At 42.1% G+C, this 25,228-nt stretch overlaps 2 protein-coding genes across 2 annotated transcripts in view; one reads left to right on the top strand and one right to left on the bottom strand.

The window, feature by feature from the left end:
* The first annotated feature begins 177 nt into the window (after positions 1 to 177).
* Positions 178 to 20,950, top strand: RTN4IP1 (reticulon 4 interacting protein 1). The gene is made up of 9 exons (XM_032185189.1): positions 178 to 426; positions 1,772 to 1,923; positions 2,750 to 2,818; positions 3,101 to 3,225; positions 7,849 to 7,897; positions 9,418 to 9,554; positions 11,579 to 11,762; positions 13,135 to 13,227; positions 20,811 to 20,950. Exons 1-9 carry the CDS (start codon positions 198 to 200, stop codon positions 20,925 to 20,927), a joined length of 1,155 nt encoding a protein of 384 aa, XP_032041080.1. The 5' UTR covers positions 178 to 197; the 3' UTR covers positions 20,928 to 20,950.
* A 2,581-nt stretch (positions 20,951 to 23,531) lies between these two features.
* Positions 23,532 to 25,228, bottom strand: part of CRYBG1 (crystallin beta-gamma domain containing 1) — a 39,583-nt gene continuing 37,886 nt past the window's right edge. Inside the window, exon 22 of the mRNA XM_032183592.1 lies at positions 23,532 to 23,749. Within this exon, the coding sequence (XP_032039483.1) occupies positions 23,661 to 23,749 (89 nt within the window). The 3' untranslated portion in view covers positions 23,532 to 23,660. The remainder of the gene's footprint in view (positions 23,750 to 25,228) is intronic.

The raw sequence follows: 25,228 nt of genomic DNA, 5'->3' as shown, positions 1-25,228 counted from the left end.
TCCTCAGCGCCTGGGCGCCGCCATCTTGTGGCAGCCCCCAGCGGCGCCATTGGCGGCGGCAGCGAGGCGCCGGCCGCGCATTGGGCTGCGGGGCGAGGGAGGAGGGCGGCGGGGCCGGCACCGGGATCGGGATCGGGACCGGGATCGGGATCGGGACCGGGATTGGAATCGGGATTGGGATCGGGACCCCGGGGAGGATGGGGCGGCTGCCGGCCCTGCTGGTGCTGGTGCGGGTGCCGGTGCGCTGCTTCGGCGGCTCTCCGCGGGCGCGCTCCGCCATGCCCTCCTGGGTGATCGACCGCTACGGCCGCAACGAGGTGCTGCGCTTCAGCAGGGAGATGGCCCTCCCCGCCATCCAGTTCCCCAACGAGGTGGTTGTCCGGGTGCACGCCGCCAGCCTCAACCCCATAGACCTTAGCATGAGAAGTAAGTGACGGGGACGGGGCCCCCCGGGGCGGCTTCGGTGGGGCCGTGAGGTGAAATCCTCGCGTGTCGCCCCGGGCAGCTCCCGCTCGGCTCCTGGCCCTCTGCCCTGCCACAGGGGTGTTAGCAAGGGGTGGCCTCCCCTGGGAGGCTCCCAAATTCCCCTCTCTTTGGGGTCAGGGAGGCTGAAGGTCAAAAGCACCTCAGTGTGGGTGAGCTGCCCCGAGCCATGCCGCACGTTGCCTTCTCCCGTCATCCCCAGCTGGCACCATGAGCTGACCCAGGAAGCCCATAGCTTTGGGTGACTCTGTACTTGACACGTTTCATCTGATTTTTCCTCAGTTTCAGGCTTCAAATTGCAGGAAGGCTGCAGTGAGGAAGGCCTCGTGCTTCATGCTGAGAAGGGATCCTGTCTGTTAGATTCAGCAGCACCTGCAAAAAGCCCGCTGGCAGAGCTGTAATGTGTGTTTTGGGTCTTTAACAAATGAATTTTAAGACATCCTCGTGTATAATCTTGACTTTCATTATGTGACATTTGCTATCTGAGGATTGCAGTTGTCACCCACGTGAGCTACTGGGATGCAACTGGTATTTTGAGTTCAATTTAAGTTATTAGGAAGTAACTACATTTTCATCCTGCTTCACAGGTGTCAGCTTTTGAACCCATTTCATTTCAGTATTAAAACACTTTCTAGCACAATAGGTCACATAGGCAGACTTTTCCAAATAACTTGAAAGGACATACATGCCCAAATGCAGATTTATTCTTATTTTTATTGTTTTGAGGCTGGGAATTGTTATTGGATGTGTAGTTTCTGGACACCACAGCATTTAGCTATTGCATGCTCAATAGAAGTTAAGATTACTCATCTTAATATATGTTCCTTAATTTTTGCAATGGTGTTTATGTTGCTTTGTTTACAGTACTCTACTTGAAAAGGTGAATTGAAAGTTTGGAGTTCTTTTGGATTCCTAGCTGCATGATGTTGTTGGAAAATGGAGCATGTCCAGCAGAATTTTTAGAATTTCTGACTGTTACTGTGTATTAAATATTTTTTATAACAAAAAGCCATTTTGTTTGGAGTGATTAAATCATGACAACAGTATTAAATTGTTATGTGGCGATTTGTGTTCTAGCATGTACTGTGTACTCTTCATGGGGGGAAAGCAAATAGGCCTTAATTGAGGTTTACTCTTTATTAGTAAAATCTGTAAAAATACTGAATATTTTGTACATGCTTAAATCATAAAAGAAATACAGAGTTTACTGAAAATGAGGCATATTATGTACATACTATGCCTTCTAAAATGAGTTGTCCAGTTAATTAATTAATTTCATGTTTTTTAGGTGGTTATGGTGCAACAGCATTAAATATGAAGCGGGATCCCCTGAAAATCAAAAGCACAGAAAATGAATTTCCACTAACACTCGGTCGAGATGTCTCTGGTGTTGTCATGGAATGTGGAATAAGTGTGTCTTATTTCAAACCTGGAGATGAGGTGATGTCACTAATCTGATGTTTACTACAAGCATGTAGTTAAAATATACCATGAGCTGTTCAGCTTTCATTTCCCTCTTACAAAAATTATTTTCTTATGTTGTTGCACTCTGAATGAAAATTGTCTTGCAATAAATTTTTAGAATGCTTTCTTCCGCAATTCTTTCTCTCAAAAACATCACCTTTCCCTGACTTGCTTCTGCAAGCTAATTTCCTTTCTGATTTTTAATTTTTGGTCTGTTTCAGTGGTAGCAAGAGAGGGACTTAAATATTCTTAAGTGCACTCAAGGTGTGGCTTCAATTTTTTTTACTGAAGTTGGAATTCTAAGGGGAAGGAGGTTTTTTATCCTTTTTTTTTCTTTTTTTTTTCTTTTTTTTTTTTTCTTGAGTAATTTAATTAGTAAAGGTAGGAACTCTGAAGAATTACTTCCTTAGTGCCCACGCAAATACTGGTATTACTTGCTTTCACCTCTACCTGTTGTTCACCTTTCACCGGTTTTATTATAGCAAATTTTGCCTTCCCTACCCCTCCCCCCCAAAGACTTTCCTGCTATAGAAGTAGTTCTTTTTTTTTTTTTTTTTTTTTTTGAAAAAGTGTATTTTATACATGGTATAGTTTACTTATATAACTCAGCAATCCTTCCTTGACTTGCTCTTTTGATGTTTTTTGTTTAAAGAATAAGCTAAACTGGCATCTAATGAGCAACAGTGAAGACATTCTGCAAATTGGAGAAAAAAAAAATCTTTAATGAATGTGACTTTTTGATATAGGTATAATCTTTTCTAAAGTCACAAAAGTTGATTGTTCTTTTTCTGTTTGTTTTTAGGTATGGGCAGCAATTCCTCCATGGAAACAAGGCACTCTCTCAGAGTTTGTGGTAGCTAGTGCAAATGAGGTAAACCTGCAAAAATGTGACTAACAGACAAAAAGCTCAAACTGTGAATACTGCTGTTCTTTTTTTTTTTCTTTTTTTTTTCTTTTTTTTTTTTTTTTCCCCTTCGGTGCATAAATAACTGTTTCTTAATGCTTGGATTGATCTCGACTCCTGCTAGTTTTGAATCTTCATGATAGTTGAAAACGTGGAATACACGATCTGCAATTCAGTAAAGCTTGTTTAAGTATTTCAGTGTCACACAGGATCCACTGGGTGACTTAGATAAGGTTGATTTTATTTCAGGTGTCTTTTAAGCCCAAATGTCTCAGTCACACAGAAGCTGCCTCCTTACCATATGTAGGTCTTACTGCCTGGTCTGCCATTAACAAAGTTGGAGGACTGAACCAAAGTAATTGTAGTGGGAAAAGGTAAGTAACCTGTTCTGGTGCTAAAACTTAAATGTTTAATTTTTATACTGATTAGCAGCTTGTAAGACGAGTCTGGCAGTGCTGAAGGCTGTTGTGACATCCACAAAGATCAGATGGCCTGAAGATGTTAGGGTCAGACTGTACAAATGCTAAGGAAGGGGCTACTCTAGAGGGAGATTGAGATGTGGAGCCTAAGTGAAGTTTTACTAGTCATAGGTAGGGGAAGCCGCACTTCCCTTGTGTATAATATAAGGTATGTGTACTGTATTTGACTATATAGAGAATTGAAGGATGGTATCTTTAGAATTTAAGGATATTAATCCTTTAGAATTTAAGGATGGTATCAGGACTTTGCCTTTCTGCTTGCTAGGACAGCTATCCCAAAATAATTCTCTCTCAGTTATCTTGACAGCTCACAAAAGGCCTTCTTAATCACAGTGCTGTTCATTTAGTTGCTCGATGCCTGCACTCAGGAACCATTTGGGGCAGGCTGGTTTTCCAGATTTTTAGAAAAAAACGGGTGACTGGGTCTCATTTGACCCGTGGGACAGAACTTTAATAAGGTTAGGAAGGTAGAAGAGGAGGGGAAAACAGGCAAGACTAGCAGCCAAATAGAAGAAATTGGCTTTGTTTATCGCCCTGTTAATCTGACAATAGCAGATGAAGGAGCAGAAGAAAAATGCATTGAAAAATTGGAGCAGGTACCATTTTTCTCCTGATAAGGGAAGTTTGCTGCTATTTTGGCCTTCAGATGTTTGTGTTAGAAGATAGCAAAATGTTCTGAACTGAAAGAAGGGCAAAAGTAAAAGTACTGAAGCTGAAAAATAATAGTTAAAACAGCCTTGCTGCATCAAAAGTTTAAGTCATAAAAGAGTAATGGGGCAGTAGGAGTCTGGTTACCTGACGTTTTATCTTGGGTGTTACTGTTGTAATGCAACACATTGTAAAGGACACTAGACTTACTGAAATTCTTCACCCACCTCTTTAGAAGGTAATAGAGGGAGGGGTTGTTCATGTACCACAGTGAATTTCATCATGAAAATATAAAATGATTGTTTGCTCTAAAGATAAACAATGTATTGAGAAAATAAATGGCAAAATTTGAAACAATGCCAGAGTTGTTACTGAAATTAACTTGAGCTAGTAATAAAATTCCGAATGTATCATCTCCCTTTTTATTTCTTAAGTATTTAGATTATTTTGTCTTCCATATGTAAATAGAATTAATGTTGGTAGGCTAGCCTTGTTTAAAGTATCTTTCCAATATTCAGATAAGCGTTTTGATTGCTCAAAGTGAAATGCAAACTCCATTTACATCACATCTTTACCTTTAACATTTACTTTTATGTTCCCAGTGAGTATTTAAATATTCTGTCAGCAAAAACATTTTTATGTACTTATAAAATTATGGTGTTTCTCATCTAGAACTTTTGAGTTGTAAAAACAGCAAAGAATGAGTTATGTGATTTTTTTTTTCCATGAAAAGTTTCTTGTAGAAAAATGCATATAACGCAGTAAAGCAGCTATGCAGAAATATATTTCATGAACTTTACATTAATCTTGCAAGGCAGTAATCTTATAAGGCAAGAATTTACATCATGTTTCTTAATTTCTTGAAATAATTGAACATATTAGTAAGGAGTTACCTACATCAGTAATTTTATGTTGGTCTTTTTGTCTCCTGTAGGTGTTTGTAAATAGCTATGTAGGAGGGTGTTTATACTCACACGAGTGTGTCTTATATTGAAAGAGCATCTGTATTCCTTGATGAAAGCTCCTTCACTGATACTTTATTGCAGTGTTAAGACATCTTAAAAACAGCAAGTTTTTCTATTGGTGTGTATTGTTTTCTTTGCCTTTTTAAAGTGGAAGGGTGGGCTAACTAGGAATGCTTGTTATCAGTCCAACACTGATTGTATTTTGGTCTGTCAGGATTACCTTCTGCATCTGCACATGCTTTCACAAACTTTTACAAGTTATAAACCACTGTGATATATGTAAATATTCTTGCACAAGGTAAAAGTGAATGTGCTTGTTACCCACAGTGTTCAGAATGACTCCGTTGTTTTGAAGTTCTCTGTGGATAACAACCTGGAGAGCTCATGTGTGTGAGGGCCCTGTTTCAGTAGAAAGGAGATATGCCTGTCAGCAATAGCTGCCAAATCTTGCATGCAAAAAGCATGCTAAAAGCAAACCTGACAATTAGAGAAGTCCTGGAAAACTTTATGTTGATATGAAACAAGAATCTTTATCTAAAATACAAAGTCAACATTTCATACATGTGAGTATGGTGGGGAGAGAGACATCAAGATTCTGCTACTCTAAGCTGGTAACATTACACTTCTCATTCATATTTTTGCAGTGAAAAATTAAATAATATAGTACCCCAAGAAAATGTGTTTTTTTCAAAGGCTGTTTGTTATTTCATCATTTTATCTGTTGAGAAGTACAAAGTGAGTGTAGGTTGTAATATTTCTTGATAGGGTAAATGCTTCTTAATACAAAATTAACTGTTAGGGAGATTTTGTTGGCTTAAGCAAATGGAACTTTATTTTATATTGTAACAGCTCCTGCACCTTCAAACACTTCCCACGTCCTTAAGTTATGCCAAACAGAATGCCTTGTCCCCAGCACTGTAAAAACACTCAGCTGTTGAGCTGTGGCACACGATCTCCTGTTTTTACAAGGGCTTTTGAGCTGAAAAAAGTCCCTGCATGCAGATGCGTGACAGCCACAGCAGCACACACGCAGCCCAGGGCAAGTGCTGTGGAGTGTGCTGACAGTCTCCTGCAGGTGACCTGTGAGCAGTGTGGGTGGCAGTCACTTGACACTTGGCCTGGAGGGTGCTAGATTGCTCTGTGGGGTGTAGGCACAGTCTGTCTCTGAAATAAAGAGCTTTCTTAAAGTCACTATGTTTGAGGGAGCTTTAATAATGAGAAATTTTGGTAGGAAATAGCCCATGTAATGTAGGAAGAAAGCAAATCTGGACCAGATTTCAACCTCAGGAATCGTAAGTGTGTCTATTGAAGTTGTAGCCAAGCAGCTCCCCACAACTGTAACTATTCTTGCTATGTAAATCCTTGAGCAGGATGTAAGTCTTGAAATTAGAGCTTTGGAAACACAGTTTAACAAGTTTTGTTTGTTTGTTTGTTATTGTTTTGTTTTGTTTGGTTTGGTTTGGTTTGGTTTTTTGAAAGGAGTAACTGTGACTGTCCTTTGTAGCATCCCGGAGTCTTTTCAAGGATAATCTGAATATAAATATTGCTTCAGACATCTGTTGTTAGAAGCATGGTTCTGAGCATAAGTACATTTTGGCAGATTTTAAAGTGGCAGGCATTGTGGTTTCAGATTCTTCATCTGAATTTTTGCGGTTTGGATCAGTGAAATAGGGAACGGAATCTGATGAGTTACAAAAGAGTATCCCTTTTAGAATGGGTATTGTTACCAAAGCCAAGTCTCTTAGGTTATTTCAAAGAATTTTTGTAAACTGAAACTCCAGATTGTATAGCGCAATTTTGACTGTAAAAGCAATTTCCCTCAACATCCAGCACAGGGAGATTTAAAACAGGAAGATCACCAGCTTTTGAAGGTACTGAAATTTTTCTGGCAAACTGAAGTTTTGAGCAACATGATGCTTCACAGCCCTATGCCAAAACTGCATTTTGGATGTTTCTTTTGTTCTGGAATTAGCAAATGGGTCCAAAGTTGGTGCACTGTGGCTTCATCTGCAAGGCTTTCTTACTAATTCTCTTTCTGAAGTTTACTTTATAGATTAAAATACTAATGAAATTTTTGAGCAGTGATTAGGCTGCTAACAGTAAATTTCTCACACCCCTTAAGTTGAATTCTTATCTATAAAATTTAGGAGAGTATGTTCAGTTAAAAGGAACTTTCACTGGATAATACCTTGGTAATAAATGCTTTATTTTCTTGCTTGTGTATCTATTAAAACAAACGGGCATTTTACAGTGTCTTGTCGAGATATACTGAACTAGAAAAATTCTTCTGCCTTTATCTGAAGAAAAAGACAGTTTAATAGAACTTGTTTGTGGTGCTTCTTCACTTTCTTCTAGATAAATACTCAGCGATACGCTGGAAAATTATGTTCCATATATTCTGAAGTCCCCAGTCCCTCTAAGTAATAGGATGCTAAACCAGTCTTCTGTTAGATAGCATCAATTTATGTTAAAATGTTAGCAAATCTTTTTTCTTTTTTTTTTTTTTTTTTAATTTAGGAAATATGACAGTGGAATCTGTGAGATGGAAACATTCTTACTGACTTCGTTCTGAACTAAGCAATTATTTTTGGGAAAGTGTGGATGGGAACAGGATTTTCTGGTGATCAGTATTAATGCTGACAGCTCCGTTGCCTGGATTGAATGGAAAGCATATGTGAGGAGGTCTCTTTGGCTGGGCTGAGGGAATGGTGATGGCACAGGAAACAAGATCAGAGACGTTAAGTCACATTACTAGGTATCTGAAGAGTTCACTGTTAAGTAACACTGAGTGAAAAATACCATCTTTTCCTTAGAGTAATCTTGGAGATGAAGAAGAAGCATTAGAATATGTAGTTACTATGCCAAATATTTGAAGTATTTAATAAATTTTAATTTTCTCTTACAGAGTGTTGATATTGGGAGCTTCAGGAGGAGTCGGTACGTTTGCTGTACAGGTAATAGAGCACAGCACGCACAGGGTACATCTTCAAACCATTCAGTACAAACAAAATTTAACAAGGGAATTGAGGGAAGGAGAAATGAAATACCGAGCTACCAACTGATCTGTTGGATCTCCAAAAGTGAAATATCTTGAAATTTATTCCTCTCCCTTTGTTATATTGTAGTAGGTTAAAGTAGGAAGCAGGGAGTTTCAAAGAAAGGCGTGAGTGTAGGCAGTGAAAGATTGCACTTCACAGTTCAGGAACAGGAAATCTCTTGATTTGTGAAACCTGTAATATGTAGCCTGTTTTCATTATCTTTCAGTCAGCTCTGCTCCATAAATATGAAAAGAACTTGATGTATGAGGAGAAAAATGACGGAGAATGTAGATGATTGCAGTTGTGATTTTCTGTAATCTCTTACTATGTGTAGCTGCTGTGGGTGGTCAGAATATGTAAGAGGCACGAGGCTTTTATGTGCAGTGTATGGAATGGCTTAGATTAATGTTCCCTCACTCTTTGCCCTGCTGCCTTTTTGCCTTCCTTCATTCCATTAGTCCTGAACTTTGGAGAGCCAACATAGTCTTGTGTTGATCCATTAACTGTGGGACATCCTCTTTTCATGCTCCCATTTAACTGGGGGATTTTGATCCTCAGTGGTGTCATCAGGTGCAACCATCTTCCTCTTGAGAGTGTGGAAAAAGTGTGGGTTCTGTGCTTGCATCACTGTGTTCTGTGTTACTGGACCATAAGCAAAATGGTTTGAAGAGGCTCATAAGAGAATTTTTAGTGATATGGTCTTTGCCTGATCCATGATGAAGCAAGTGGCTGTAGAAAAGGCCAGCCAACCACTGGCTACTTGTAATTTATACCCGATTCATGCTGATTAAACTATGTAATTAAACCAGAGTATATTTAAAAAAAAAAAAAAAAAAAAAAAGATTACTGTGAATGAAAATGAGAATTACAGAAGAGATAAATACCTAGCAAAAGTCCTTGCTCTGCTTTTACTTTGGGAGTAGAAGATGACCTGACATCCTCTCTGTGGTAAATCAGAGGTGATTATTTCTTAGTATTAAAATTGTATTTATTTACGGTGAGATAGAGGTATGGAATACTTAATGAGCAGGTACAAAGATAAAATGTTTTAATCCCTACAGTGGTTGATCTGCTGACAGGTTTACAGATTGTTAGCTATATAACTGTAGAGTAAGAGTTATTGTCTGAGTTACCGGATTCAGAAAGCAAACTGAGCATTTTATTTGAAGTCTTACTTACCCTGAGACCTGGTATTTTCAAGCAGCATTAAAAAACCACCCTCCTCGCCCACACCAGCTCCTCACTCCTTAAAAATGCCTTAAATATGAATAAATTCTAACCGTGTGACAAGTCACTCTGTGTTGGAACAGTCCCCCCACTCCCCAATAAAACTACTCACTTACTATACAAATATAATGAGATTTTGTCTTTTTAAGTTGATTCATTGTTTCACTAAATTCTATACTTTTCACCCTTTTTTTCCATCTTGTTTTTAGCTAGTGAAGGCCTGGGGTGCTCACGTGACAGCGGTGTGTTCTCATGATGCTAGCACGCTGATGAAAAAGCTTGGAGCAGATGATGTGATTGATTACAAATCTGGAAATTTGGAAGAGCAGCTTAAAACATTGCCCTTGTACGTGTTTGCATTGCTTAATACTGAGATGAAGGAACTGGCGGTTGGTCTTTCTGCCTTTTGATTTCTTGGCTCCAGTCTATCAGGACTCCCTCTTCTCCATTTTTTTTTTTCTCTGTTTCTAAAGCCTTACTTTCTAAAGCAAATTTATCCCGGCCCTTTTCAAATGTAATTTGCCAAGTGGGTATTGCAGGCACAGATTTCATTGTCAGATTAAGCCAGTTAATTGGGATTGTGGAGGCAAGCTCACACTTCTGCATGCTTCTCTTCAAAGACTGTGATTTGAACAGTTCTGGCAGTTTCCATTCTAGGATCTTGGAGCACTTAAAACGCATGAATAAATTAAAACAAGTCTCAGGAATCCTGTGTGATGTTAGTAAATAGCAAAATTGATCTTGTATAGGGAAGAAGTGTGTCATAAAGCAGTTAAGTGACTTGCCTGAAGTCTTCTAGCCGCTGTACTACATAACTGGGAGTAAATTTCTCTCTTGTAACGTTGAGTACAGCTGCCTCTGATGAATAATCGCATTTATCTTGTCACAACAGTTATGTTTAAAGTAGCTGGGGGGTTTCTCCTGAACTGAAGCTTTTTTTGCCTTTGTAATCTTTCCATCTGTTTAAACATGGTCTGCTGTGGCTTTCATTTGAAGATGGTACTCACGTTGCTGTTCTTAGCTAGATGGAATTAATTTGGGAGGAGAAATAGAAATTGTTCAATCTATGAAAGAGTCTTAGTTAATAACTGTGCTGAGAAGGCCTGTGCCCATTATCTGCGGTGTGATTGCTGGCAGGCCTGAGATCAATCGGGGGGATATTGGCTCTGTCTGTTTGGGCAGAACATGCAAAAATGAACTTAGCAGTTTGCAAGCAGTGCTAAATTGTGCTAAACATCTTAAATGCTAATCACCCGATCTAGTGAGCGACTGATTTTAGGAACTATGAACAGCGCTTTATCAGGGTGCAGTTTCACAGTACAGCCAAGCCCATCGGTCAGGTGTACTGAGAGGGATGGTCCTACAACCTTCTCCCTTTCAGTTGGACTGACTCTTCAGACTCCGTGGCAAGCTGCTTTTTTTCCAGGCCATTAGTTTTCCCTGTTTTAATTCCTATTTTGTTGACAGCTGTCAGGTTGACTGAAGAATAACGTGAAATCACACCCTTGGAAGACAGGCAGGAAAACCTTTCTAGAGATAAGAACTTTTCATTTGCATAAAGGATTTTTCCTCATGTTTGTGGGTTAGCTAAATGAGATATATGTGTACACACATAAGTGTTTCTATTCCAATCTGGGCATTTACAGATGAGAATGAGCTGTGCACCTAACAGAATAGGTATTTGCATAGCTCCCAGTTGCCATATTCATCCGTCACAGGTTCGTATGCTGGGATAGATGAGAATGAATGCTCAAACTGTGGCTTGGCGCCAGAGGCTGCATATACCCATTCTGTGACATTTTAGACCCTTTGTGTTGTTAGGTTCTACTTCAAATAGGTAGATGCAGAGAAGAGAGCAGTTAGTGGAGATGAAATGTCAGTTGATTCATTTGTTTAAGTAACTTTGGCCACTGGAACTGGCTTCCACGTGAAGGCAGCATGAACAGGAGATGTTCCTGGTCAGGGCAGGAGTCCAGACGAGTGTTCAGATGCACACAGCACACCACTGAATGGTAGGACCAGACCTCAAGCCTCTCCCAGTGGTCTCAGTGGGAGGGATGAAGGGAGAAGGCTCTAGAGGGCTTTAGAGGGAGTGCATCTGTTCCTCAAAAAGTCTGCTTTTTGGAGTTTAAGAGCAGTTTAATTATCTAAACAACCTGTATCTGCTGTGCAGTGAACAGGCAATAACCTGCGATTTTAACTCCCTCTCTACAGTAAAACTGGCATTTAGTTGAAGTCTTGCAGGCAGATTGTTTTAATGTATTGCCATGACAAGCAGAAATGCAACATCTAATTTCTGATATGCCTTATTTTAATCACGATCATTTTCCCTATGTCATGATTTCAAGGCTGTTCTTTACATGTCTACAGATTTGATTTCATCCTAGACAATGTCGGCGGATCCACTGAGAAGTGGGCTCTCGATCTCCTGAAGAAATGGTCGGGAGCAACATACGTTACCTTGGTGACACCTTTCTTGATCAACATGGACAAACTTGGAGTAGCTGATGGCATGTTGCAAACAGGAGTCACGATAGGTTCCAAAACTGTAAAGGTATTTGACACATTTCTGTATACTTGAAAGTTATGTTATCTCCTCATGGCTTCCTTTGTGGCTTGGATTCTAGTGAGGTGGTTCATCCGGAGGCATCTACCTTATTTTCCTCATAGATCTTTAACCTACAGATGCATTTTTATTCTTTCCTTCTTTCTTGCACCAAAAAAATAATAATATTTGGGATGATGCTGATTGGTATATGTGGTAGTTTGGGGTGCTTTGAAGTTCTGAGTCCTTGTTGTGCTTTTCATTGTAGCCTTTTCCATATGGCCTCCTGGTGAGTCCCGCTGACAGCTAGTGTTTTATGGTAAACAGAACAAATCCCTGCCCCATTGAAGTGAGGGAGGGGTTTTGCTGCTTGCTTTAGGCTGGTCAGGGTTTCTCTCAAACATTGTTCCATGACTGATTCTCTTCATCCTATTCCAGCACCAGCCAGTAATAAAAGTGGTTGAGGGTGGCTAAAAAGTCTTTCATCTCTTTCATGTTCATGTGTCTGGATGGTGATATTGATTTTTCTCGTTTAAACCAGTCTCCCAGTGGCCAGTTCAGCGAGGCTTTTTAGAACTTTTCCCTTTCTTCTCTCAACATGTGTACTTGCTCTCCAAATGAGTGCTTTTCAAGCTGTTGCCATGGTTTTCCTGTGATAGAATGGCTGAATGAGATTCTAGGTCCAGGACCAATATTTTCAAAGGAAAGCTCAAAAATGAAATGAAAAGCCTGGAAAGAAATCATGCAACATTATGCATCATTTTGCAAGTTTCCATGATGTCCTCATTGCATGCCATGTATTAAAAATCAACTCTCTGTGGTGGATGAAGACTCTTATAACAACTTTCTCAAAGGAAGCGCTCTTGACTTGTGCTCGTGTGATCCTCCTAAAATGCTTTTCACATGAGCTGCCATCTGTCATCTGATGGTGATGGCTTTGGCAGATGTGATGGTGGAACATTTAATCGCTGGCTCTGAGGCGGAAGGTTCTGAATGTCGTATTGGAGGGTTTGTTTCAACCACTTTCTGCACGTGCATAAACATAGAGCACCGTCTCTCTGTTACGTAAGAAATAATGCCATTTGTGGCTGTGGAGACAAGGTCGTTGTTTTTCTCAACTAGCTGACTTGTGCAATTGGACACAAAATTCACCCTGATCCTATTGTGGTAATACAACATCTCTGTCTGTACATTTAATCCATATGCTTAGGTAACGTGTTTTTTTTCAGACACTGGCAAATTATTTCAGTGTTTTTTTTTGTTTTGTTTTTGTTCTGTTATTTTACTTAAGTTGTTTTTGTAGTGCTTCTGTTCTTACTTCTGTTTCCCATTTCAGTTTCTTCTCATGATTTTAAAAATATGTTTGTGATTTTTCTTGCAGCACCTTCTTAAAGGAGTCCATTATCGGTGGGCATTTTTTATGCCAAGTGGCCCGAGTTTGGATGAAATAGCAGAACTGGTTGATTCGGGAAAGGTATGTCAGTTATTTGTGTTTCTCTGCTGAAAGAGGTACTGCTTTGACTCAAAAACAGTGTAATTCACAGCTGAGGAATAAAATGTTATGAGTCACAATGAAGAAAACTAGTTAACAATTGATTTGTTACAGTTTCTGGTTTCTGCCTTCAGCAATGAATTTAGGTATTTATAATCCCTAAGGGTGTTCTGCCTTCTCCCTCTCCTTCTCACCCTTTTAAAAAACACAGAAGGTTACAAGGAAAGAACATCCAGCGCTTGGTTTTAGTGCCAATGGGAGTCATTTAGCATGAACTGTTGAAAATTAAACTCTTTTAGAGGCCTCATTTGGTTCGTTTGGTGAGGATGAACACGACTGTGCGTATGCCTGCATATGCGAAGTTCCCTAGGCTGGATGATCAGGAGCCTTGCACTTAATGTGTGCAGAATGAGAAAATTTGGGTTATTTCAGGTCGGAGATGATCTGCTTTGGCAAAGTGGTGTCGAATTATCCCACTGCTTTGGAGTATAATGTTTGTGGTGATTCAGCCCAGCGAGCTGATACCTTTTGAGTGTTGGTAAGGTTTGGGGGCATCTCAGAGGAGAGGCACGAACTAGCAGATAGAAGTAGCAGATAGGTTACTGCTTTCCTGATCTTTCCAGGTTTATGAGCTTTGTAGAAGAGGTGTGTGCGAGCACTTTATCACCTGTTCCTGGCAATGTGTGGTGCTCTCGGTCCTGGCAGTCTTCTCTCCTGGAGGATTTCATGGTGGCAAAATCTCTAGAGCAGAGAATACGGGCTGGTAATCTTTTTATGTGGAGCCTAAGTAGAGGAGGAAGTTGGGTCTGCCCTGACAGCTCAGAATTGCAGTATGTGAACTGCCAGGCCGTCTTGTGCTCAAGGGCTGGGCACAGTTAGAAAAATCTAGCACTCTTGAAGACACTTTGAGTTTAGATCTCCCTTTTCTCTATGTATTATGTTCCCAAATTTTGTACATTTCAGCAAATACATTTCTGTCATATTTTTATGACCTGTTTGCCTCTATTTCCCTCTCAGTGCTGCTGGTCAGAGTGAAAATCCCAAATTCAGCCACTCCTACCCCTCTGTTGTGACTGGGGTGCGGCTGATACAGCCAGGGGAGAGTCTGTGTTTCATAAAAAGTTGCCTACTCATACACAGAGCCTGTAGCAGCAAATACGCTGTGGTGAAGTTGATTCTGGTTAGTTTTACACAATTCTGCATTGCACTTTGAGCAGTGCCTAAGGCCTTATTCCATAGTCTAGGAAGAAACCCTGGAAGATGCTTCTCATCCTATGATCTCATCCAAACACACAACTAAATCACAGTTGACTAAGGAACCGAAATGTCCTTGTCTTCGTTCCTACCATTTGTCCTGATCCTTAGCAACTTGTTTTGTGTTCTGCTCCTGCCTTGTATGCAAAACAGAAATGCAGAATATGCCCGTGAAAGCTTCTTGGAAAACACCTGTTTATGCAATAGAGATGGGGCTTAACCAGTGTTCGTCTGCCTAATAATCTGGACAGGTGAACTGTAATGCCTTTTAAAATGTACGTCATGCATACATGAATGTCCTGATGTGCTTTTTGTTGTAAGATGATCGTGGGGATAAAGATGTTTGCTTGTGAGGTTTTTTTTTCCAGTTATTATTCTGTCTGCTAGAACAGGTCATAATGTCAGGCTGTTTATCTGCATAGTCATTGCTCTACCAGGATTTTGCTTGATTTTGTAAAATATTGTAAACACCTGTGTTGTCAACAGCCTTGTATCCCCGAGATGTGTTCCATTTATACACGTTAACAAGAATGAGTTTTATTGTCAAGAGACAAGAGTTTTCTTAAACGGACAGATCGTCCATTCAGAAGAGTAGGTGTTTGGAAACAGGGGAGGTGGGAGATGTTGGAGGCACTATACCATAATTTCCTGTAACTAAGTGACGAATAAACGTTAGTGTTTGAATTGGAGCAAAATAAATGAGGATTTTAGGGAAGAAATAAATAAATAAAATGTTAGAATGTAGCAAGAAGACTTGGGAAAGCCAGCAGAGTGAGCTCACGTAGTTGGACCTAGTTTTGAGTGAGTACAGATTGGAGTATTGCAGATTTGGTTACGTTGAAATTTCAGTGAATTTTCCTTTCTTCTGTTACAAACATCTTAATTTTGGGATTGTGTGATGTCTGAATAGGAGAGCTTCTGAAAGAGAGGCATTTTTCAGGACAGCATAAATCATGAGGGAGGATTTAAATGAAGGAAATTGCAAAGAGCTGATGGTGTAGAGAGATGATGTTATAGCAAGTGAAGCTTTGAAGAGCACACTCCTGAAGCAGCTGCAGATATCTGTCAGGTGCTCTTTCTTTAGTCCTTTTGCACCAACACAGATTTTTAGTTCTGATGTGTTCCAGCATCTTCCTTTGTGAAAGCAAAAGGAATCCCTGTCCTTCAGAATAGGCACAAAGGCTGAAGAACAGGCACAAAGGGGTGTTCTGTTTGAAGATACTTGGGTTTCACACAGGTGATTTTTGCAATGAGGAGTAAGAGATTTGCAAAATGTCCGCTCTGAGGAAGGGTTCTTCGAGCAGCCTTTTTTAACGGGGAGGAGAAAGAAGGAATTTGATGAGCTGGTAGGGCAAAGGAGGAGCATCGTTTTCTTTTTGTAATTTACCTGCACATCAGCTCAGTTCTGGGGACTGTAAAACCATTTTCAGCTTATGAGCTGTTTTCACTGCCTTGCAGCATAACATCTCGCCAAGAGATCGTTGTGAGGCTGATGGGCCAGGAAGCTGTTGCAACAGCAGTGGACAGGCAGAAAATCAAATACTTTATTGTCAATTTTAGCGATGGTGGCTACTTTTATATCTGTTGTGATGTCTCTTCGGGGGGTTCAACTCAGCCAGTTAATTACAAGCCAGTGAGGATTGGCTTAACATGGAGCCCACCAAATCAATTGATGAAACGAATGGCAGGAGCTGGGGATCTCTTCCCATGGCAGAGCATTCCTTACAAATTGCGAGGCTCTCAGCTCAAGACAGCTGCAATCAATAGAGTCTTTGGTTCAGGACATAGATTTGCTGGCATACCATTCGCTGAAGCATTGCCACCGGTCTCTGCTGGCAGCGTTGTCACTGAAAGGCTTGGTAGGGATTAGTTTGATGTATTTGTGATGAGTGTTGTGGCTTTGACATTGACAGTCTCGATTTTTGCTGCTTAACTTCTTGCTCCTTTCTGAAGTTGTGCCACTTAGTCCCTGGTGAAAATGTATCAACCTCGTATAAATTGGTAGAAAACCTTTAATTTATAACCGAGCACACACTTTGCCTTTTGTAAAGCCTGGTGGAGGAAGGCAGGCTCATGAGTGTAATAAGGGGAAAGTAGGTTGCTATGTTCTTGCTGGACCATGGCAGAGTGTGGGTTAGTGTGATTTCAGAGAAGGGAGGCTAAAGGAAAAAATAAGGTCTCAGATCACGAGAGGATCACCCTCTATTGTTGCCTTTCCAAATAGATGTTAGAGCACAGGCACACCTAAGGAAAGCAATTGCTTGTACCTGGTGTAACACGGGTGTGATACTGTGTATACTTTTTGCTGCAGAGTCTGGTTGCCTGACTTAGCAGCCTGCTTTTGTGGATCCAAGGACAGGATGCTCGCTGTTCTTCGGCCCTGCTGTGCCTCTTCCAGTGCAGTGCTGTACACACTCATTCCCACGAGCATCCTTCTCCGTGCTGAATTGCGAAGCTTGTAGCTTTTACTTTAATTTTGTGTCTTCTTGTTGCAGTGCTTTTGCTTGCCAGGGTGGGTTGTTGGCTAGAGCCCAGAGTTGATAACCAAGGAGAGGTTGCCAAAGACTCCGTTCAGTCCTGTCTCTTCAGAAAGCAGCCTCTCTCTGCATTTAATTATGGCCAACAAAAAGCAGTGATTTTTATTAAAACTCATCTGCTTCTCTGCCTACGAGTGATGCGGTTTGCTCATTCTCTTTACGAAGGTGGAGTGGGATTATGTCACAAAACGTCTGTGAGGAAGACTGATGGAAACCTTGCAAACTGGAGAAATAGCATTTGAGTGTGTGAGCTCGCGTAAACTGTGAGGAGGTCTGGAAAAAATTCGGCTGATACCTGGTGTTTAATCAAATGTGCTGCCTCAGCCTGATGTAATTGTGTATTTTGTAGAAAGTGAGCTCCCCACCATCTCCTAGTGGGGAGCTATGCCCAGCAAAGCAGTGAATACAGGGCCGAGAAGACAGCTCCTGTCTGCTGTGGGTTTAATTTGCTGAGGCCTAAGGAGATGCAGGCCATAAGGGAATGTTTTTATAAAATCTGTAAAATATATAGCATGCTTTTCTATATTTCATACTAAATATTTGGACTAAGCTGGCACACAACCCCTTCTGGGCGTGCTCCAGGTTCTTACTGCTCTTCATTGTGTTGTGTAGAAGCTGTTGCCAGGGCCAGGTAAGGAACGAGAGGTTTTTAAACCTCTTCACACTCTGAACCATAGCCTGCTTAACTAGGATTTATCTTCCGGTATTTTAATACTTGGAGTTGATACTCGGAGTTACTGTGGGCTACTGTGAGATGTTTGATATTACAGAATGCACCTTGGCTTGAAAAACGAACAGAGTTTGGTAAAACAGTTGTTGGTAAGACAACTGTGGGAGTAGACCCCAAGGCACCTGCCTTCCACTTCTGGCTCTGCACCACCTCACCACCATTCTCCTCCTGGGTGCCCGTGACAACTGCGTTGGATCGCTTTTTCTTCTGTTAAGTGTTTGTGTGAACATGCCCAGTGTCCTTAATGTGCATGGAGGGAAAGTACACTGGGGAAGGGTGCGCTCAGCTAAAGGGAAGAAATGACAGAACCAGCAGTTTCTGTCGGGAACAGAGCTCAGCATCTTGAAGGGGGAGACTCACTGAAGGCCAAAGCAGGGTATCAGCCTCTGCATTCGTGCCTCGGCTCACGCAGCACGTTTGGGCAAGGTAATTTCTTCATCCTCCTGCTCGGTGAAGTCACAGCGGCCGGCTGGCCTTCTCCGTCAAAGGAAGCCCTGGAGGACGTTGAGCACGGTGGAGCACATCGCCCAGGCCGTGAGCAGGGTCGTGCCAAGGCACAGCTCGTGTGCTGGGGGGCAGCAGCTGGAGGGAGGCGCTCTGCTGAGCAAGGCCACCCTTCACAAACCTGGGGAAGAGCCAACGCTCCGTCATCGCCCTTGGAGTCAGAGGACTTCTGTCTTTTTGTTTCTGTCTTTTTGTTTCTCTGTGGGTCTCTGGGGTTTGGTTTTTCTCCCTTCTGAGAAGTTCAAGGCTCTAGGTCTCCCTCCAGCGGCAGGCAGCGGCTCCAGACTGACTCACAACTTGTTAATAGCGAGGGTCAAAGCTTTTGTCATTCCCTTCATGCTTTCTTGCTTCTCCCCTCCTAATTAATTCAAAGTGGAGCCTCGCTAGCACAGAAATGGAGACCTCCGAGGGTGGGCTTGACTTTGCCGTTAGCTGGAGCGTTTCTGCTGACCAGTCAGCTCCTGCAAGGTCTGCTCACAGCCTGCCGTGCTCACAGGGGGATTGGGTATGAGGCCACATCAGTGCTCTCTGCCTTAATCAGCACCAGCAATTACTCTCTTCATTTTTTGAAACACATGAGTTTGTTTCAAGAGACCTAAGATTTATTTCTATATGTTCTGCATCAGAGAGAGTGAAGAGGAAGAAAACATCTTTCAGTCCCAATGTGTTTTCAGATAAACATTTCAGTGCGTGCGTGTGTAATCCTTTCTCTCCCAGACTTTAGCTTAATCCCTTTTCCCTGAACAAATAGGTGTCCCCTGGCAAGGAACTGATGTGCGGCTGTAAATAGGCAGTGTTTTTATTATCCGGTTAATCTCCATTTTTCATCGCACATTCAACAAACAGCAGACGCTTCCCTGCTTGTTTGTCTGCTCACAGGAAGAAATTTTATCTTAGTCAGTGGATTATGGTAAAGGCTGAGTGAATCACTGTGCCGCAACACGGTCAGCCCTTTCGGGGTTATTCAAACAATGGCGCTGAGCAGCCAGCCAGATAAAACCTTTAATGCTCTAGATTGTCAGGATCATCAGTTCAGTAGTCACGGCCCTCTGTAGCATTGCCTACAGCCGGCGCTTAAATGGCACGAGGGGTGACAGCAGCGTGGCAGCAGATGGGCTCTCGGGGTTGGGGGGCTGTGGTTTGGAACCGCTGGGCTGAATTTGGGGTTCCTCTGAATCGCCGTGTCACCACTTTGCAGATGGGGTGCCCTGAGCTGTGCCTAGGGCGCAGGGCGCTCTCCGGGATATAAGCTGCAGCCCACGGTAACTAAACCACCCTAAGGGTTTAATGGTCCTGTCTTTTTTTCTCAGCTCCCAAACGTTCCTGGATTCTTTTCGGGGCGTGAAGCAGGGCTTTGTTAGCCGCCGTTGACAAGAGCTGCTTGTGCAGGCACTGCACTCGTGCACGGCCCCACAAGGTTATGAAGGGGTCGGGCTTCTTCCCAACAGGCCCTGCTGAGCAGCACGTGCCTCCTGCCCATTGTCACGCCGTTCGCTCAGCTGCTCGCCTTACCCCAAGACATTATCTCATCCAAGTCTTCTTGCTGCCAGGGGGCCCCGTCCCTGACTTTGCTGAGGCCTGAGATGACGCCTCTGTGCTGTACGCTGGCTAAATGGGATTTTGTCTTCAGTTTAGAAGAGCTAGCTGCACCCCCAGCTAGTGTTAATGTTTTCCTCTGGTGAGAGGATTAGGAGCAGTGGATCAAAGTAAAAGTGTGCTCTGGGCTGATATCAAGGTCCAAGGTAAGAGACCCAGCTCTGGGAGGCAGTTTTGTATGCAGAGCTTTTGTTGGCCTCCGGAAGGATGATTCAGAATGTAATGACAGTCTCTTCTCTTGGACTGGCAGTGACAAATATTTTTCAGAAGCAGCTGGGATTTCTTCTCCCTCCACTGTGGGATCTAAAGAAAATGCTGGTAGGGTTTTCTGGCTCTTTAGTCCATGATGGGCACAGCGAATATGGTAATTTCACCTTCCTTATTAGCAATTGCTCTAAAACAATCCAGAAAGCTACTCTACAAAATTAATGCCAAAATAGCAATTGATGCAAGCTGGGCTTAATGATCTATGCCCACTGGAATACACAGTGGCTGAGTTTTCAAGTGCATCTGAATGATTCAGCAACAAACATTAGTGTACTTTTTTTTTTGTGCTTCATTTGTGGCCAGGCCTTTTGAAGATACCAAGGCACGTACTGATGCAGATGGGCACTGGCTTCACAGGTATCTTCAAAACATCCAACCCTTTGAAAATTCTTGGGTTTAAAAATAAAACCCTTATAGAAATAAGAGTTTAGAGCCTTGCATGGTGACTTTATTTTTAGAGGCACAAGGTAGGGCTCTGATCTGTGCTACTAAAGAGGTCTCAAAACTTGGGCAGAGAAGGGACCGCGGAAAAGAAGTTAAAAGCTAGTCACTACATCAAGCAACTTCTGCCTTAAATACTACTGAGAAACCTTCCCCTTCCTTTATACAGCTTTGAAGTGCGAAGGTGCTGCAAGTATGTTATTTTATTCCTAATGTAGTAACGCTTTACCCTGCAGATTCAACCAGTTATCGATCAAGTCTTCCCTTTTTCTGAAGTTCCCAAGGCCTTTCTGAAATTGGAAGAAGGACATGCACGTGGAAAAACGGTGATCGATGTTGTTAATAAAAAATAAAATATCGCTAATCACTGTACTGCCTTCGGTCATCCTTAACTGGTAAATGACACTTGAACATGAAGTGGTATGGAGCAACTGTTTTTTCTTACAAAGCTCTTAAAAGATGCATTGTTTTAAAAAAATGACCTTGTTTTAGAAAAGTCACTGATTACTTTATATTCTTACTAACTGCGAGTACTCAGACAAGAAATACTGTCTCTTCAGGTGTTTCTATACGAGAAACATGTTGCAAGTGCAGTTGTGACTGTTGCAGAACATTCCTCAGTCTTGGGACATGAGGAGCACAGCAGCATTTTCAATTTATAGGTCTTTGGAACTTTTGTTTTCTATGTATTTTTAGCTAAATGTTGAGACACTTCCATTGGATTGTCAATATGAAACTTGTGTAGTCTTTTTTTCCCTTTCCTCAGTTCTGGTCACCGTTGTTCTTATATAGAGTAACAGATATTAATAATCTGCCCAGTTCATTCTCAGGACCTGCGTGAAGTAGCCATGGTGCTGTCTCAGGACTACTTCAAGCTTGATGCACTTGGACCAAATCACTCATGACATAACTAATCTGAGCAGAAGCATGAACAAAATCAGTCTGTAACTGGTAATTATTCTAATTGTCTAACTCTCAGTACAGATTCAGCTGACTACAGTGTTCAGGTGGGTAGGGCAGACATGATTTTGTCAGTAATTAGACCTGGTTCCTTCCATATCACTGCTGCTGGAGTCGCAGAGTTTGAGGGGTATGTGGCCCTTGGTCTGTTTTTAGATTTGCCTTCTTGTCAGAGGTGGGAGGGAGTTGTTTCCATGCAGCTGTGCAGGTAGAGCAAGGGGAAGCACTAACCTCTGAGTTGAGACCTGCACATTTAATGTGGTGCAGCGATGAGGGTGGAAAAACCACATCACGCAGTGCTCCTACCAGGGGACAGAAGCAGCAGCCATGGGATCTGCGGCCCCATCTGCAAGTGCACTGAGCAGCTGGTTGTGTAAGGGAGGCAGCCCTTCCTCAGAGCCCACAGCTATTCCCCACCCTGTGCTCAGTCATTAGGCAGCTGCAGCAGAATAATTACAGCCAGAGAAACGAGACAGAAGCAAAACTGTTGAATGTTAGATTTTTAACTTAAAAATAATTTCAATGAAGTGTTACCTAACTTATATTTATTTATGAAATGCTATATTATATATAGCAAGAGCACATCAACATGACAAAGTGCCACTGCTTGGAACCAATAACACATTCGCTATGAAGAACTAAAAGCAACACACGAGAAGGAACAAAACTTCTGTACAAAAGGAAGAAAATTAGCGAAGCACTTCCTCCGTGGTGGTAACAACGAAAGCACCAGTACCCTCTGAGGCAACACAACAGTCACGAAAGCGTTACTTTCGGACAGACTCATTGTGCCAGCCAAAGGCCTGATGCTCCTAGGAGCAGCATGTAGTAACACTGGTCCAAGCCAGAACAAAACACAGCAGCATGTACAAAAGTTTCTTCGTGTTTTACTTTTCTGCCAACATCATTAAGGAACACTAACAAATAGGTTCAGCATCGGGCAATGGAGGAACCTCCAGGAGTCACCTGAGTACCTCTCACTTGCCACAAGTTCTTCACTAAACCTGCAGTGCTTAACTCCGAACGGGTGCTGCCCCTGTGCCCATGACAAGTATCCAAGCTTGGCAGGCTGAGGGCTCCTTCCAGCAGCCCACCACAGACACTCAAACATCACCCGGACTACCAGGGAGTCTGGCATCCTACACAGTAAGCCAGAGCACAGGCCAAAAGGTGGTGGCTAAAAAGGGCACTGTGCTTAGATGCTTTTGCAGTCATGTTTAATGATAGTTTCCTTAAGTTTTGTTTTTGGTTTTTTTTTTTTTTGGACAAATATGACAAATTATTCTAGAGTTCAGGAAGACTACATTTACTGCAGCTGTTTTAAAAGGTAAAAACTTGACTTGGCAAAGAAATAAAATACTTGTAACAAAGTATCAGGCAGGCAAGTTCTTCACATTCTTATAAATTATTTTGTCAGCCCTGTATTTTTCTAAAACACATCTACTTGTTTATATCTTCTCTCTACATGAGAAAATCATATTTATTTTTTCTTAATTTAGGACTTACTGTTTTAGCATACTATTAGCAAAGATTTGAAGGCACGTGTTAAAAATTCTTTGGATTTGCTGTGTGCTAGAAGTCTTTAAGCTTTCAGTAAACATAAGTTTGTTCCAGTGAAACAAATATATTAATTTTCAGTAGTGAATATTCCTCTATACTACAGCCCATAGGCCTAAGTCGCTATACCCACATACACATTGCACTCCTGTCCTTTATAAAATAAGCTTTAATTAATGTTTTTAGCCCTTCTCTCAGTTAAAAAAGAAACTTTAAAAAATAATTTAAAATTACACTTCTTGACTATTCTGGATTAGCTACTCCCTGACATGATTGTAACTGTGGGGTCTCTCCCACCTCTAGTTCATCCACGCTGGCCTGAGGCATGCCACCATTCCCTATCTCCCTTTGCACTGTGACGATTACAAAAAGGCCGAGAGATACTCAAGCTTTCATGGGGTTAATAATGATAGCTAGCGAGGTGTGAAGTCATTCTGTTGCTTGCTCTTTTTAACTGCAAAGAAAAGACAGAGCTCTCGTTGTTGATCCTGCATCCTTCCAGGATGGCAGTGCCGATGCTAGCGTCCAGAATAGCGCCCGATCCGCACGTCGCCGCTGCTCGTCTGGAGTTACACGACGAGTGGTTCCCAGCACTGCGTCAGCCTTTCTTCGTTGACTGTGTTGACGACGACGTGATCGCGATCGTACTGCGAGCCCCCTGCAAAGGAAAATGCAGAGAGCACAGTCTGTGAAACCAGAGGCAGCTCCTACTCTTGGTTTCAGGGCTGCTCTAAGTGCTGATGCAGGCAGTTTCTCCCTCTCCCCAAGGCACTGTAAAGACAAACTCATTTTCATCACCGCCTGCTTTTGGCATTTCTTTTGAAACAGGGAGGCCTGCCTGCTCCTCTCCACCCCCCTTCAGTAAGTCAGCGCTTCCCTTCCTGTTCAGGCTGAAGAAAACACGAATACTGTCAGGTCTAACTCTGTTACAATGGCCACTTCCCAGAAGTCAAAGTTTGGTTTCCCCAGAACAGCTGTCACTTTGCTCTCAAGGTGATGTTTACACTACAAAAGTAGTCCTGCTGTTAACAGCTTGAGCAAAACCATACAAAAAATAAATACAAAATAAGCCAAGGGATGAGGCCTGGTACTTATTTATGCGTAACCACTGTAACCCTGTATTTTGACCAGCCGCATCACAAGTTGCTGTACACAGCCCATCACCCGATGTCCAGCTGTTCCCACTGGTAGCTGAGTGCACCTGACTGCAAAATGCTTACATTTCTTCGACGGGCTTAGTTTACTCACTTTATGCAATGCCAAACATGTTCCTGTAGAAGAGCTGAAGCAGCTGCCTACACAGAGCACCAGGATGCTCCCACGGACACCCTCCTTCCTTCTGCACCTCCTCTCCCATGCCTTCCTCCAGTCTCCCCTTCCCAGAATGAGCAAAAGATGTGCCCGGCAGCTGAAAGGCTGCTCTGAGCATCACAAATACAGATTACAGCAGATCCCAGAGACGTATGCTAAGTACTGAGCCCTACTTGGTCAAGCACATTTAATAGCAGCTCTTCTGTACGACGGAAATGCCACCTCAGGCACCGTAGCTGATCTCCCCTTTAGGAATCTGGGGGAGGATTCCAAAATCATCACCATCCCAGATCATCAAGGGTCTCTGAGAAGGTTAACAGCAACATGATTTGCCTCCTTCCCATCACCAACCAAGTATTAAACAACAGTGGAGATACACAGCAGAAACATTTGAAAGCTCTTCGGGAACAGGAAAAAACTTTAACCAGCAGCTATAAAAAAAAAAATAACGTTAGTCATGTAGCTCAGTTATCACTGCCAGGGCAAACAGTCCGTTGTAAGCAGTATCTGGTAGACTATAAACAGGTAATAAAGGGAAAAGATAAGATTTCTTTCAGCGGAGTGCCGGGTTCCTTTGATGGAGCCGTGCTCTGGGCAAGGCACTGCACGATGCCGGGTATCCACAAGGTGGCATTGGTAACGCACGGTCGAGCACATTCATTTGCTGAAGAATTCGTCAAAGCTCAGTTTGTGGTCAAGAACGGATCAGCAAAACTGGCAGAAACAGATGAAGTTCCTACTACACTTTCTCACATAAAGGCTAAATGGAATAGATTAGCAAAATTATGATCCTACATAATTCTGCTGAATGCATCTGAACTTTTGT

Source organism: Aythya fuligula, chromosome 3, assembly GCF_009819795.1.
Source record: "Aythya fuligula isolate bAytFul2 chromosome 3, bAytFul2.pri, whole genome shotgun sequence".
In the NCBI taxonomy this organism is placed as follows: Eukaryota; Metazoa; Chordata; class Aves; order Anseriformes; family Anatidae; genus Aythya; species Aythya fuligula.
Note: the sequence above shows the minus strand (reverse complement) of the source record. Positions and strands in the feature narration are given on the sequence as shown.

Excerpts from the sequence above, each read along its gene's own strand:
- RTN4IP1 (XM_032185189.1), top strand. The coding sequence starts at position 198 with ATGGGGCGGCTGCCGGCCCTGCTGGTGCTGGTGCGGGTGCCGGTGCGC. Across the intron at positions 427-1,771 it reads CATAGACCTTAGCATGAGAA|GTGGTTATGGTGCAACAGCA; the intron begins GTAAGTGACGGG and ends CATGTTTTTTAG. Across the intron at positions 2,819-3,100 it reads TGGTAGCTAGTGCAAATGAG|GTGTCTTTTAAGCCCAAATG; the intron begins GTAAACCTGCAA and ends ATTTTATTTCAG.